At 38.6% G+C, this 13,762-nt stretch overlaps 1 protein-coding gene across 1 annotated transcript in view; it reads left to right on the top strand.

Annotated features, from left to right (window-relative positions):
• DNAH8 (dynein axonemal heavy chain 8) overlaps positions 1-13,762 on the top strand; it is a 324,409-nt gene that overhangs the window by 42,777 nt on the left and 267,870 nt on the right. Inside the window, exons 11-12 of the mRNA XM_058663714.1 lie at positions 3,435-3,542; positions 5,595-5,696. Of these exons, the coding sequence (XP_058519697.1) occupies positions 3,435-3,542; positions 5,595-5,696 (210 nt within the window). The remainder of the gene's footprint in view (positions 1-3,434; positions 3,543-5,594; positions 5,697-13,762) is intronic.

Genomic DNA, 13,762 nt, shown 5'->3' with positions numbered 1-13,762 from the left:
TTGCTGTTGTTGAGCTTTGTCACATTCTGTGATGTGGGAAAGTTCCAAGCATTATTCTCTGAAATGACAGAAGGTGTTCAGAGGAGTGAGTCATGTAATTGCTTCCTACTCATACACCCACCATTTCTGTCAGTTCAGAAATCATTTTTCTCCCTCATTTTCTTCATTTTCATTTAAGGCAGCCAGTAATTTCTTTGGGGTTTATAACTGCTATCTGGGAGGTGTAGGGTGGGGTAGGGGTAGAGGACACAAGCTTCCATTTCTAGTTGGCAAATTTTATCCGTGTTTTATTTTTTTTAAATCATGCTGGTATTTTGCACTAGGCATACCTACAGTGATATATTTTACATATCAAGTGTCTCACCATGATCTATGGAGTAGTTAAGAGATGGGCACTGCAGAAGCTATTAGCACAGATAGAAGTGTTTAACAACTGGGTGAAGGGTATTTTCCTGAGGGATTCGTTGGTTGCCCTCACTGAGCCCTCTTCTCTAGAGGCAAGGGTATATTGCAGATGGACTTAGCAGGGGTGGAGGTGACTCCTACCAGAAAATTTTGTTAGGATCTTTCTGAGCGAAAGATAACACAGATAATTTGAATTCTGATATACAAGGTTAACCAAAAATATCAATGTCAATTTCCATAGGCCACATATAATTGGTTTAATTACTTTTTAGCTATACCTCGTATCTATAATATACCAGTCACAAATTATTTTTGGTCTTATTTAGTCCTTCACCATTAAAAATCTTTTTAGATATTTTACCTTGTCCTAAAAGGTATGATCTTTGAAAGCAAGAATGCCACTGATTTTATTTGTGCCTCTATAGTGAGTTGCACCAGGGTGACCATCAGTGTTACCAGAAATGCCCGGTGGGTTCTTTCTTCAGCTTAGTATAGAAATAAAAAGCCGGGAATCTGTTGCAGACAGAAAAGTTTATTTGCGAAGGGACCAGGTGAGCAGGGAAGGGAGAGGGAAGGGGAAGCACCTCCCTAGAGAAAGTCAGGAGGTGGGGTGCCTCTCCAAAGAGGAGGGGAAGAGACATCAAAGGTTTGAGGAAGGTCCTTTCCTGACTGCTCCTTGTTGGGTGGGGAACCTACAGGTAAGATGTTCCCCATTGGTGGTCTCTTAATTAGTTAGAAAATGGGTGGGCAATGCTGGTGCTGCCTACCTGGAGGTGTGGCTAAGACCTCAGCAGGCCTGGATTGTCTCAATCAGGGTTCTCAAAATCTCAAATACATCATTTGTTGCTGTGAGATCTTTGGCAAGATACCTGACTTTCTCATATGTCTATCTTCTCAATTGCAAAATGGGGACAATAATAGTACATTATTTTATAGATTCTGAGACTTTTTTCATTTTAACACCTCTGAACTCAGGAAATACTTTATGGTCATGTGAGTTTTATGAATCATTTTGTGTGTGACTTTTGATATGATTATTTAAATGATTAAGAATCTTTTGGGGCTAGCCATTGTGCAGTGCGTTAAGCAGCTGCTTGGGGTGCCTGCATCCTCTATCTGCATGCTTGGGATCTAGCCCTACCTCCACTTACAGTCTAGGTTGATCCCATCGGCTAGTTTATTCCCCAAACGCCCCCAGCAGCTAAGACTGGGCCACGCTGAAGCCGGAAGTCAGGAACTCAATCCTGGATTTCCACTGGATGTCAGGGATGCAAGTGTTTGTGCTATCACCTGCTGCTACCCAGCGTGCATATTAGCAGGAAATTGGATCAGTAGCAGTGTAGCCAGGGCTTCACCCAAGTGCGGATATCAGTTTCCAAGATGCAATGTAAGCACTTCACCAAATGGCAGCCCAGAAAGTAGGTTTTGTTTTGTTTTGTTTTTTGTCTGTTTTTCTTGTGGTTTTGGAATCACTAATGTAAATTCAGAAACTGAGTACAGGTTTGTAGTACAAGTTATAGCAGGACATGTAAGTTTTTATTCTCATTCTCCATAGCTGATTTACTTCATGTTGACCCTAACAAAGAGTATAGCTTCATGGTGGTCTCATTTGAGAGAATTCTCATTTTGGGATTTTTGGCTTGTTTATCAATAGTGCTTTAAGTCATGGTGCAGTCTTGAAGATCTAATGACATCAGACCTTTAAATAGTCACTTCTTTTCCATGCACATTAGCGTGGAACTGGATTGGAAGTGGAGCAGTTAGGACTTGAACTGGTGCTCATGTGGGCTTAACTTGCTTTTCCACGAAGCTAGCCCCTCTTTTCCTATTTTCACATCGAAGTAGCACTTAGTAGGATTGCTTAAAGATGATTGGAATTTGCTAAGTGAAAAGCATTTCTTGTTTGATCTCAGTTTTCAGCTCACTCTCTAACCATCAGTAAGTCACTTCAACCCCATAAGTCAATTTCTTCAGCTTTGAAAAAAGGAGATTAAACTATAAATCTTTTTCTTTTTTTGAAGGCTTATTCTGTTTACTTGAAGGGCAGAGTTTCAGAGAGAGAGAAAGAGAGAGTAAAAGAGAAGTCTTCCATCTGCTGGTTCATTCCCCAAATGATTGCAATGAGCAGCAGTAGGCCAGGCCACATCTGGGATCCAGGAGCTTCTTCAGGTTCTTTCATGTGTGTACAGTGGCAGAAGCACTTGAGCCATCTCTGCTGCTTTCCCAGTTTTGTTAGCAGAGAGCTTAATCAGAAGTTGAGCACCTGGGACTCCAATTGGCTCCCATAAGGGATGCTGGTGCTGCAGGCTGGAGGGAGCTTAACTTGCTACAACACATCAGCCCTGACTTGTTAGTCTAAAAGTTCTTTCACCTCTAGAATTTTATTTTACTTTTGAAGTTTTATTTTTCATTGATTCATTGATTCATTCATTCATTCACTTATTTTATTCATATTTATTTGAGAGGCATAATTATGTATAGGGAAGGAAAGACAAAGAAAGATCTTCTCTCTGCTGGCTCACTCCCCAAATGGCTACAACAGCCAAAGCTGGGCTGGTATGAAGCCAGGAGCTGGGAGCTTCTTACGGGTCTCTCCCATAGGTGCAAGGGCCCAAGTACTTGGGCCATTCTTGGCTGCTTTCCCAGGCCTTAAAAGAGAGCTCAATCGGAAGTGGAACAGCTAGGACTAGAACTAACACCCATATGGGATGCAGGCTTTGCAGACAGAGACTTAACCTGTTTCTTCAAGGTACCTGCCCCTAAACTTTAATTTTGAGTTCAGGTTTACGTAGAAGTTAATGATAGTTCAGAATTCTTTTTGCCCAGTTTATCTTACATTGCCTTGGTTTGTCAAAGTGTCCTTTTTTCTGTTCCAAGATCCAGTCTAGAATATTACATTGTACTTGATAATATTTGCCTTTAAGGTGAAATTATTATTTTGTGTATTTATCTGACTTTGAGGTATTCTAGAGTATTGGGTGTTAAAACTATAAGCATGACAGAGTTCACTTGATATGTTTTAATTTTAGGTCTCGATGGCACATGGAATACAAAATTTGATTAATGCCATCCGAATGATTCACAGTGTGTCAAGGTATTACAATACCTCAGAGAGAATGACCTCATTGTTCATCAAGGTGAGTGTCTAAAGGAAGACATCACACACGTGATGTGAGAAGGGGAATAATTCTCTCCCTCTGAGCCTAGCAGGGAAATTGGAAAGTCTTGATGTTTCTCAGAGTTTTGGGTTTTTATTTATTTAAATAAAAAAAAATTTATTGAGAGGCAGAAAGAGGTAAGTAGATAGGTAGGTAAATAGGTTTGTGGATAGATAGCCAGATCATCCATCTGCTGGGTCACTCCCCAGCCCAGGCCAGGGCTCAGCCTAGGTCTCCCACGAGCGGGGAGGAACCCAATTCCTGGAGCTATCACTGTTAACCCTCAAGGTCTTCACTGGGAAGAGTCAGGAGCTAGAATGAAAAAACAGGCAGTCTGATTGGTCTTGACTGCTAGGCTAAGTGGTTGTTCCAGAGCCTAAATTTTAATACTGTGTTGCAAAGCTGTTGACTCGAGTGAAATATACTGCATTGAACATGTTACAAGTACCAGTACCTTTCTTCTTGTCAGAGGCAAACCTGATGGCTTTTTTTTTTGGTTTTGTTTTATTTTTTGTTTTTTGTTTTTTTAACTTAAATGTACTTGGTGGCTTTGAAATTCATTCTTTTTGATTTTGATCCTGGTTAAGCGATAAGAATTGTGTCTGTCCACTGGTAACAATGCTGTTTTAGCCACCAGCACTGCTGTCTATGTAAAGTCTTTCTAAGTAGCAATATATGATCAATTATCTTAAATAATTTGAAAAATTATCCAAAGAATACATGAATACAGATTTTTTGGGAAAAGGATTCAAGTAAAGCTAAGTGTTAAAGAATCATAGTTCAATTTTTTATAAAAAGTGTAAATTCAGGTACTCTTTTTGCATTAATCAATGCAAGAACCTCAGGACTTTTTCCCCATTCACTTGTCGCCCTCCTTACTATATATATATATATCCTATACTTACGTCATTCTGAGACCCACATTTTCAACATGTATTAATCAACATGTATTCAGACTGAAATAGAAGTGTTAATTTCTTTGATTACTGTTAGTTTGTGATTTTTCACAACTTCCTCTTCCTTCCTCCCTCCCTTCTTACCTTTCTTCTTCCCTCCCTCCCTTCCTTCCTTCCTTTTTCTTCCTATTTTTAAAGGTTTATTATTTTGAAAGGCAGTTACAGAAGGGAAAAGACAGAGAGAGAGAGAGAGAGAGAGAGAGAGAGAGAAAGAAAATGAATGAATGAATCTTCTATCCAAATGACTGCAATGGCCATGGTTATGCCAGGCTGAAGCCAGGAGCTAGGAGTTTTATCTGGATATCCCAAGTTGGGTATAGGAGCCCAAGTACTTGAGCCATCTTCCACTGCTTTCCCAGGTGCATTAGCAGGGAGCTGGATTGGAAGTGGAGCAGCCAGGATTCAAACCAGTGTCTCTGTACAATGCTGGTGCCACAGGCAGTAGTTTTACCCACTACACCATAGCGCTGGTCCCCAGTCACAACTGAAGAGCTCTAACATTGTCTCTGACCTTGAGGAATTCCTAGAATGATTTTAGAGCTCTCTTGCAGAACTGGGTTCTGGTGTTCTCTAGTCATTTTCCCTGCTGTGATCTAAATCCTGTGTGTGTTGTATATACTTTAGTTATTTGCCAAATTTGTGTGTCTACTTGCCATGTTGATCTCATCTCTGACCATTTCTCAATGGCCAGCTGGTGTTTCTTCACTATTTTGGGGGGTGTGAGGGATGTAAGAAGTGCCTACATTTATATTCTCTGCATGCTGAAGGATGACAAAGAGTCACACACGAGCTAGATTCACCCCTGTTTAGAAGAAGAGTAAGACAAGTGGAAAATGTCGCTGACCTTGGCATTTATGGCCCCCATGACATTGACTTAAAAGCAGTTGGTAAATGTGACTTCAGATTTTCTTTGTTTTGACTGGCATGTGCATTTATTTTCTTTTCGTATTATTCTGTGATTGATTTACTCCATATGTTTACTATTTATCATATTTTTATACCTACTATTTAGAAGGTTTATGTGGCTTTACTGTTCTTTTTACCTATAGTTACTTAGTGCTTATATTTATTTTAGGTAACAAATCAAATGGTGACAGCATGTAAAGCATACATTACTGATGGAGGAGTAAACCATGTATGGGATCAGGAGACACCAGTTGTATTAAAGAAAATTCAGGTTTGTATAAACATTTTAATTTTTGAATACTTTCACCTGGCCCAATTGGATTTATTTTCTCTGTTCATAAAGCTGTTAACTGGAAAGAAACTTTGTACTTCATTTTTCTTGTCCTCTCCTTTTAGGATATTGTTTAACCCTCATCATCTCCATGGCTGCCCATGTCAGATATCTTCTGTAAGCTGTTTCAGATACCTTGTTCCTCAGGTATCACTCCAGCTCCTGTTAATTTAACTTTTTGCCTTGTTTATTTTTTGCAGGGGGCTGGGCTATCGTACATATACTGAAATAGATGAGGAAGTGATGAGGTGGTAGTGGCTTCTGTTGATCCTGCTTCAAGAGTCTCCGTTTAGTCTGATGCTCCGTTTAGTCTGATGCTTCTGTAGTTCTTAGATACATCTTTGTTCAGATTAGTTTTAGTACTGAGAAATGTTTTTAACATTATGAATTGGTTCTGATAATTTTTTCTGCACAGGCTTATTGAGATGCATGTAGGATCTATTAATGTAACGGGTGATATGTTTAGGTTTTTAAAAAAGAAACTCTCAAGATTCTTGGAATAAACTCAGCTTGGTCACAGTGTATTACCTTTTCAAAACTATTTTTTTAAAATTTATTTATTTTTTATTGGAAAAGTAGAAGGAGAGTTAGAAAGATCTTCCATCCGTTGGTTTACTCCCCAAGTGGCCGCAATGGCCAGAGCGATTTAAAGAATTTTCTTTAAATGAAGGGGTGGCGGAAGTACACCTTTGTGATAAGAGCAGAGGGACTGAAAAAAACAGAGCAACAGGGGAACAAAGACAGAAGTAATGACGAAGAGCCAGGAGTCAGGAGCTTCTTGCAGGTCTCCCATACAGGTTCAGGGTCCCAAGGCTTTGGGCCGTCCTCTACTGCTTTCCCAGGCCACAAGCAGGGAGCTGGATGGGAAGTGAAGCAGCCGGGACACGAACTGGTGCCCATATGGATTCTGGTACTTTCAGAGGATTAACCAATTGTCCCATGACTCTGACTTCCTCAAAACTTTGTTAAACTTTTGTTTTACATTTCTTGAAACTGTATTCAGAAGGGAGGTGGCTCATAATTTTCCCTCCTTACACTGTTCTTATCAATGTTTTTGGCAATAGGATGTCCAAATGAGAGGTGGGAAGGAAAAATTTTTTTTCTGGAAAAAGTTTGTATTCATATAGAATTAATGTGTTTTAAAAAGTAATGAATTGGGCCCAGTGCGATAGCATAGTGGTTTAAGTCCTCGCCTTGCGTGCACCAGGATCCCATATGGGCACCAGTTGTAATCCCAGCAACCCCATTTCCCATCCAGCTCCCTGCTTGTGGCCTGGGAAAGCAGTCGAGGATGGCCCAAAGCCTTGGGACCATGCACCCACGTGGGAGACCTGGAGCAGGCTCCTGGTTCCTGGCTTCAGATTGGCTCAGCTCCAGCCGTTGCAGCCACTTGGGGAGTGAATCATCAGATGGAAGATCTTCCTCTCTGTCTCTCCTCCTCTCTGCCTTTCCAATGAAAAATAAATAAATCTTTTTTAAAAAGTAATGACTATATTGATTTTGATGAAAGAGAGAGAGAGAAAGAAATATCTTCTGTCTAGCTATTCTCCAAATGCCTACAACAGCCAAGAGCAGCCAGAAGGCCAGAATTCAGTGTAAATCTCCTGCCTGAGTAACAGGGAGCCAAGTAACTGAGTCATCCTTTGCTGCCTGCAAAGATACACATTAACAGGAGGTTGGAACTGATAGTAGAACCAGGACTCAAACCCAGGCACTCAGCTGTGGGATGAGAATGTGGCAAGAGGTGCCTTGACTGCTGTGCCAAACCTCTGTCTCTTGATACAATTTTTTTATCCTGAAGGAAATGACTCCAGCAGCCAGACTTCACCTGGAGGTGATTATTGGTCATCTCCCTGTGCTTCTTTCTGGACTGACTTGAGCCATGGGGCCTGGCTCCAACAGGAAGATAAAGCCAGAAAAGGCGCCCGGTTCCCTGACCCTGACTTTGAGAGTCTCACACATGCAGGGCTGCTACTCTGTCTTTTATGTCCCTACCTCTGGACTGGAAGATAAGAGGAAGAGTGAGCAAGAGCAGAGTTTTTTTTTTTTTTTTTCGGTTGTTCATTTTACTTTATTTATTTATGTATTTATTTTATAATCTTACATAGTTACTTAGGGTATAAAGGGTCAAGGGCTACAGGAAAGTGGGTAATACCATTGTTTTCACACTAATATCATTTTTTCCCCATGTCTGGGATCAGTGGAGAAATAAAGGGAAAAGCCCCACCCAGCCTCCCTCTCATCCCAGGTCCCCGATGTGAGGCACACTCCAAGGGTCCTGCTCAAGCAGTTTTGATATTTCAAAAGTTCTGAATTGCAGAGTTCTTCATGCTATACAAAGCTGTTGAATCCCAAATTTGGAAGAGGCAGGGTGATCAGGTGGTTTTGGACTTGGTCATGTAAGATACAGTTACACTGGGGCAGATTGAAGCAGCTCATAAAGCAATGATTTTGAAGAATCATGCAAAACAGCTGGTGAACCAGTAAAAGAAAGAGTTGATGAGCATTTCATGTGTGTAGCTGAAGTGTAGGAAATGTATGACCCAGCGCAGACCACAGCTTTGGCAGTGCAGGTCCTGTGGGTGACAGCTTAGTCCCTTCTATAGGATAAGCACAGGGACAGTTACTTTGAAGTATTTCCCCTCACAAATGGTCAAATTAGAAACAAATTCTGAACTGGGTAATATGAAGTCATTATTTTTTCCTTGTGGTGTAAATTGTATTCTTGGAAAGAATTTTCTTTAAATGAAGGGGTTGGGGAAAGTACACCTTTGTGATAAGAGCAGAGGAAATGAAAACGCAGAGCCAAGCAACAGGGGAAAAAAGGAAAAAGTAATGACCCAAACAAGAACATTAGTTGATAATGTGTATTACCATAACACAAGGATAAGAAAGAAGGAAAAAAAAAAAAAAGAAGCAGAGAGGAAAGCAGTAATGCAGATTCGAATGGAAGAAGCAAGAAGCTGAAGAAAAACAGAAAAAAAAAAAAAAAAACCCAGAATTACAAGTATTTGGACAGCTAAGGTGGAAAACGGATAAGACTTTATTGGCACCAAAAGATTAAAGATATCCAGAAAAGAGCCTTTGAAAGGGAAAAGCAAGCACTTTGAAATTCAAGAAAGATTGGATTCATTTGCTGACAATGGAAAGAGGAGATAGAAATGATGGAAGAAGAATCAGGGCTTGACTTCCCTCCCTTGCAAAAGCAGGTTGCTCTGGTAAGAGGAGAAATAAGTAAGCAAGCAACAAACAAACAAAAGCCAACCAAACAAACAAAATGCAGAGCAAACAGAAAGAGGAGGCTGTGACAAGAGTCTCAGAATGCAGTGGAATTGAATGTTGAAGGTGAAAATGGCCGTAAATGTTGCTCAGAAGCTGTAAATTTACTTTCTGCAGAATGAAATCAAGATGGGAAATTATTACATGCTTCCCTGAAGTCAGGACATTACTGCTCCCCACAACAGAGAACGAGTATCCAACAATTTGACCCTCATACAAAACCTGACAAACAAAAAAGCTTTTGATAGTTTTTAAAAGAATGTGTGGTAGTGCCTTAAACCAGCAACACTACCTACCACACCTTCAGAGCAACGTGGAAATCCATGCACAGATTTCATCTTCCTGTTAATAGAAGAACAGAGGTTTTTGGAACAAGCTTTGAAATATGTCAGGTAAACACATTTCAAAGGGATAAAAAACAGAAGTAGTGTTTGGCAGAACAGCAACAACAACAAAAGGACTCAATATAAGGAAATTGTTGAGATGGTAAAGGCAACACGATGCTCAGAGCAAGTACTGGTAAGAAGGTAAATGAATAGCATGGAACAGATTGCTGATGCTAGCAACACCATTTTATATACCTGCTGATCGTTTGTATATCTACTTTTGAGAAGTGTCTCTTTAGGTCCTTTAAAAATCAGATTGTTTTATTGCTATTGAGTTTTTAATCCTAAACTGTCATGTTGTGTACTTTAAAAACACATGGTTTTTTGTTTGTCAATTATTCCTGAATATGCTGGAAAAGATAAGAACTGAACATACTGTATGAAAAAAATTCTGATGGCATTTATCTGTTAGCTCTTTATGGGAAGATTTCTAAATTCTTGTGTCTTTATTCAGATAATTAAAATATTTTAATTGCAGTAAAATATAAAAATATAACATTTTATCATAAAACATGTTTTTAATTTTTTGAGAGTGAGAGAGAAAGTGAACAAGCTCCATCTGCAGATTCACTCCCCAAATGCCCCCAGTAGCTGGGCTGGGCAGGGGCCAAAGCCAGTACATAGGAACTTAATCCAGTTCTTCATGTGAGGTAGGGACTTGACTACCCCAGCACGGGCTATCCTCTCTTATTAACTGGCAGTTAGAATTTGGACTGGAGCCTAGACTCAAACCCACACACTTTGATATATCATGTGAGTATCTCAACTGGGGTATTAACTATTAAAAATTTTTTACCGTCCATTAATATATATATTTCTATATATACACTAGAGACAAAGAGTACATATATATATATATATACACACACACTATATATATACACACACTAGATATATGTATATACATATATAGATATATACATATGTATATACACATACACGTATACACACTAGATCATATATATACACACACTAGAGACAAAGAATATATATATATGTATGTATGTATATATGTATACACACACACACACGACAGAAGTGAATAATTTTTCAGTGGCCCACAATGGCTGGGGTTGGGCTGGGGCCCAAGCTGGGAATTAAAAATTCAATCTAGGCTTCCCACATGGGCAGGACCTAGGTCAATTGGGCCATCACTGCTGGGTGAGCATTTTGCTTCTATAATTAGGAGCTGTGGCTGAGTGTCAAACCCTGGTGCTCTGATGGGAGACATGGGGTTTTTAACTGCCATCTTAATCACTAAGCTAAATGCCTGCCCCCATTTTTTACAGTTTTGTGGTGTATAGTTCAAGAACATTAAGTGTATTTACAATATGTTACAACCATCACCACCATCTATTCCCAGAACTTTTTCATTATGCGAAACTGAAATGCTATACCCATTACATGATGATTTTCCAAACCCTTCCTTTCTACTTCTGATAATCTACATTCTATTTTCCGTCAGTATGCATTTTTCTGTTTGGGAACTTCATGTGGGGGAATTCTTTTATATCTGGCTTACTCTACTTAGCATAATGTTCTCCAGGTTAATGCATGTTTCAGTTCTGCTTATAGCTGAGTAATATCACAGTTTATTGTCCAGATAACATTTTAAAAAGCCCCATTCACCTGTTGGTGAATATTGGAATTATTACTGAGTCCTTGCTTCGGTTTCTTTTGGGTGTGTGTCTAGAAGTGGAATTGCTGGATAATTGGCAATTCCATGTTTAGTTTGTTGAGGAAATGTGAAAGTGTCTTCCTCAGTGATTGCACTGTTTTATTCTCACTAGCATTGCTCAGGAATTCCATCTTCTCCAACAAATTTTTTATGTTTTTTTTTTAAATTAACCTAATATATATATGAACTGGTATCTCCCTTTGGTTTTAATTTCATTTTCCTACTGTCTGGTGATGGCTGAACGCCTTTTCTTGTGCTTTTTGGCTATTTGCATATCTTCTTTGGAGAAATGTGTGCATATATTGTTTACTCATTTTTGAACTGGGATTGTTTTTGTTAAGTTGTAGGAAATCTAAATAATCTGAATATCAATCCTTTATCAAATATATTTCTTCAGAGTATATTACTATTATTTTAAAAGCTAGTTACTTTTTTTCTTAAATCAATTTTGATGATTTTGAGAAATTTTTACGTTTGTCAGAAATTTATAATTTGTTGACATATGCTGGTAATACTCTTAGTAATTTTTACCTTTTATGATATGTCCCCATATTCATTAATATTGTTTCTCTTTTTCCTATTGTCTTCTTTTTTTTTTGAAGATTTATTTCTTTTTTATTACAAAGTCAGATATACAGAGAGGAAGATCTTCCATCCGATGATTCACTCCCCAAGTGACCGCAACGGCCGGTGCTATGCCAATCTGGAGCCAGGAGCCAGGAACTTCCTCCAGGTCTCCCACATGAGTGCAGGGTCTCAAAGCATTGGGCTGTGCTTGACTGCTTTCCCAGGCCACAAGCAGGGAGCTGGATGGGAAGTGAAGCTGCTGGAATTAGAACTGGCACCCATATGGGATTCCGGGGCGTGTTCAGGGCGAGGACTTTAGCCATTAGGCCACGCCGCTGGGCCCATCTCTATTGTCTTCTTAATCACTGTTACTGAAATTATCCTGAGATTTAAAATAACTTCAACAAATTTTTGTATTATTTATTGGATTCTGTATATCCCTCTATGTTTTCTCTAATGTTAATTTTGATATCACTGCGCTCAAATTTACCAATTGACGGGAACAAAGAATTTCTCATGTAGTTTGTTAGCAATTTAGTCTTGTAATTTTTTTTAGTTTATTATTATTATTATTGTTATCATTTTATGGTACAGTTCCATGGACCTTGGGATTTCCCTTACTCCTCCCCAAGTTCCCATCCCCCCACTGAAGTCCCCTCTATTATTACTAAAGTATAGTTCTTCATAAACAGTCATATGTCCATTCATTGCAGGCATGGATAATGGCAGAGAGTCCAGCATCTCATTGTCAATAGAGATGCATACTGCATTGTATCCTCATATCTGGATATGATAATCTCCATTGCACAGTTACTATACATCCCCTTAAATGAATAGCCACATTACAAAATCCACAAAAGGAAGAAAAATAGAAATTCACAACACCATGAGGTTAAATAACATGCTACTAGATTTGATAGTCTCCAGTACAGGGTTACTATACATCCCTTTAAGTGAAAAGTCACAAAACAAAATCAACAACACAAAGAAACGAAGAAATTAAAAATGTCATGAAGTTTTTATTCTACTGAATGAGTAATGTATTGCTGAAGAAGTGAAACAGAAAATCAAGAACCTTCTTGAAGAAAATGATGCTACTATGATCTATGAGTCAGTGAAGAATTTAAAGAGAAAGTGTTTTGAAGAGATGAAACTAAATTAAAAAAAACCAAAATCCTTGAGATAGAGTTTCTGCTGATCTTTGTTGGTGAGATATGTCTTCTGTACCCAAAAAATAGATGGGTTTTGTTTTTGAATCCAATCTACTAATCTATGACATTTGATGGATGAGTTTAAGTCTTTTACATTCAGGGTTAATATGAATGGGTGGTAATTTGGTCCTGTCATTTTAGCAATGGATTGTTCATTGATTTAGTCTTCTGTTGTTATTTTCCTGGGATGTTCTTCACATTTGCCTTTGGTTTTGTTGGGTGCTATTCCTCTTCTCTGTCAAGAGAACATCTTTAGTATCATTTTTAGGGCAGGTTTGTAAGAAGCATATTCTTTCAACTTTTCTTTACTGTGGAAGAAATTCATTTCATTTTCAAAGACAAAGGAAAGCTTTACTGGTTATGTTATCCTGGGCTGACAATTTTTTTCTTTTAGAATCTGGAGTATGTTTCTCCATTTTCTTCTGGCCTGTAGAGTTTCCTGTGAGAAATCTGTAAATTTCTATTTTATTTTTATTTTTTCTTAATTTAATTGGCATTCCTTTATATGGCAATTGATTTCTTTCACATGCACATTTAAGGATCTTTTCCTTATGTTCAATTGAAGAGAGCATGATGATCATGTGTCTTGGTGAAGATTGCTTTTGATGCAGCCTGTTGGGAGTTCTGTGCCCCTCCTGGATGTTGTTTCCTGATTCTTTCTCTAGATTAAGGAAAATTTCCTTTATTATTTCATTGAATACATCTTTAATTGCAGCTTCTTTTTCTGCACCTTCTGAGACACTTATAACTCTTATATTTGGCCTTTTAATAGTGTCTTTCAATTCTTGAATACCTTTTTTTTTAGCTTGACCCAGCTCTGCTTCCAGCTTTTTGTTTGTTTTTCCTTGGTGACAGGAATTGTCTTCCAATTCTGAGATTCTTTCT

The sequence above is a fragment of the Ochotona princeps genome, chromosome 1, assembly GCF_030435755.1.
Source record: "Ochotona princeps isolate mOchPri1 chromosome 1, mOchPri1.hap1, whole genome shotgun sequence".
In the NCBI taxonomy this organism is placed as follows: domain Eukaryota; kingdom Metazoa; phylum Chordata; class Mammalia; order Lagomorpha; family Ochotonidae; genus Ochotona; species Ochotona princeps.
The sequence above is the reverse complement of the archived record's forward strand: the minus strand, read 5'-3'. Positions and strand labels throughout refer to the sequence as shown.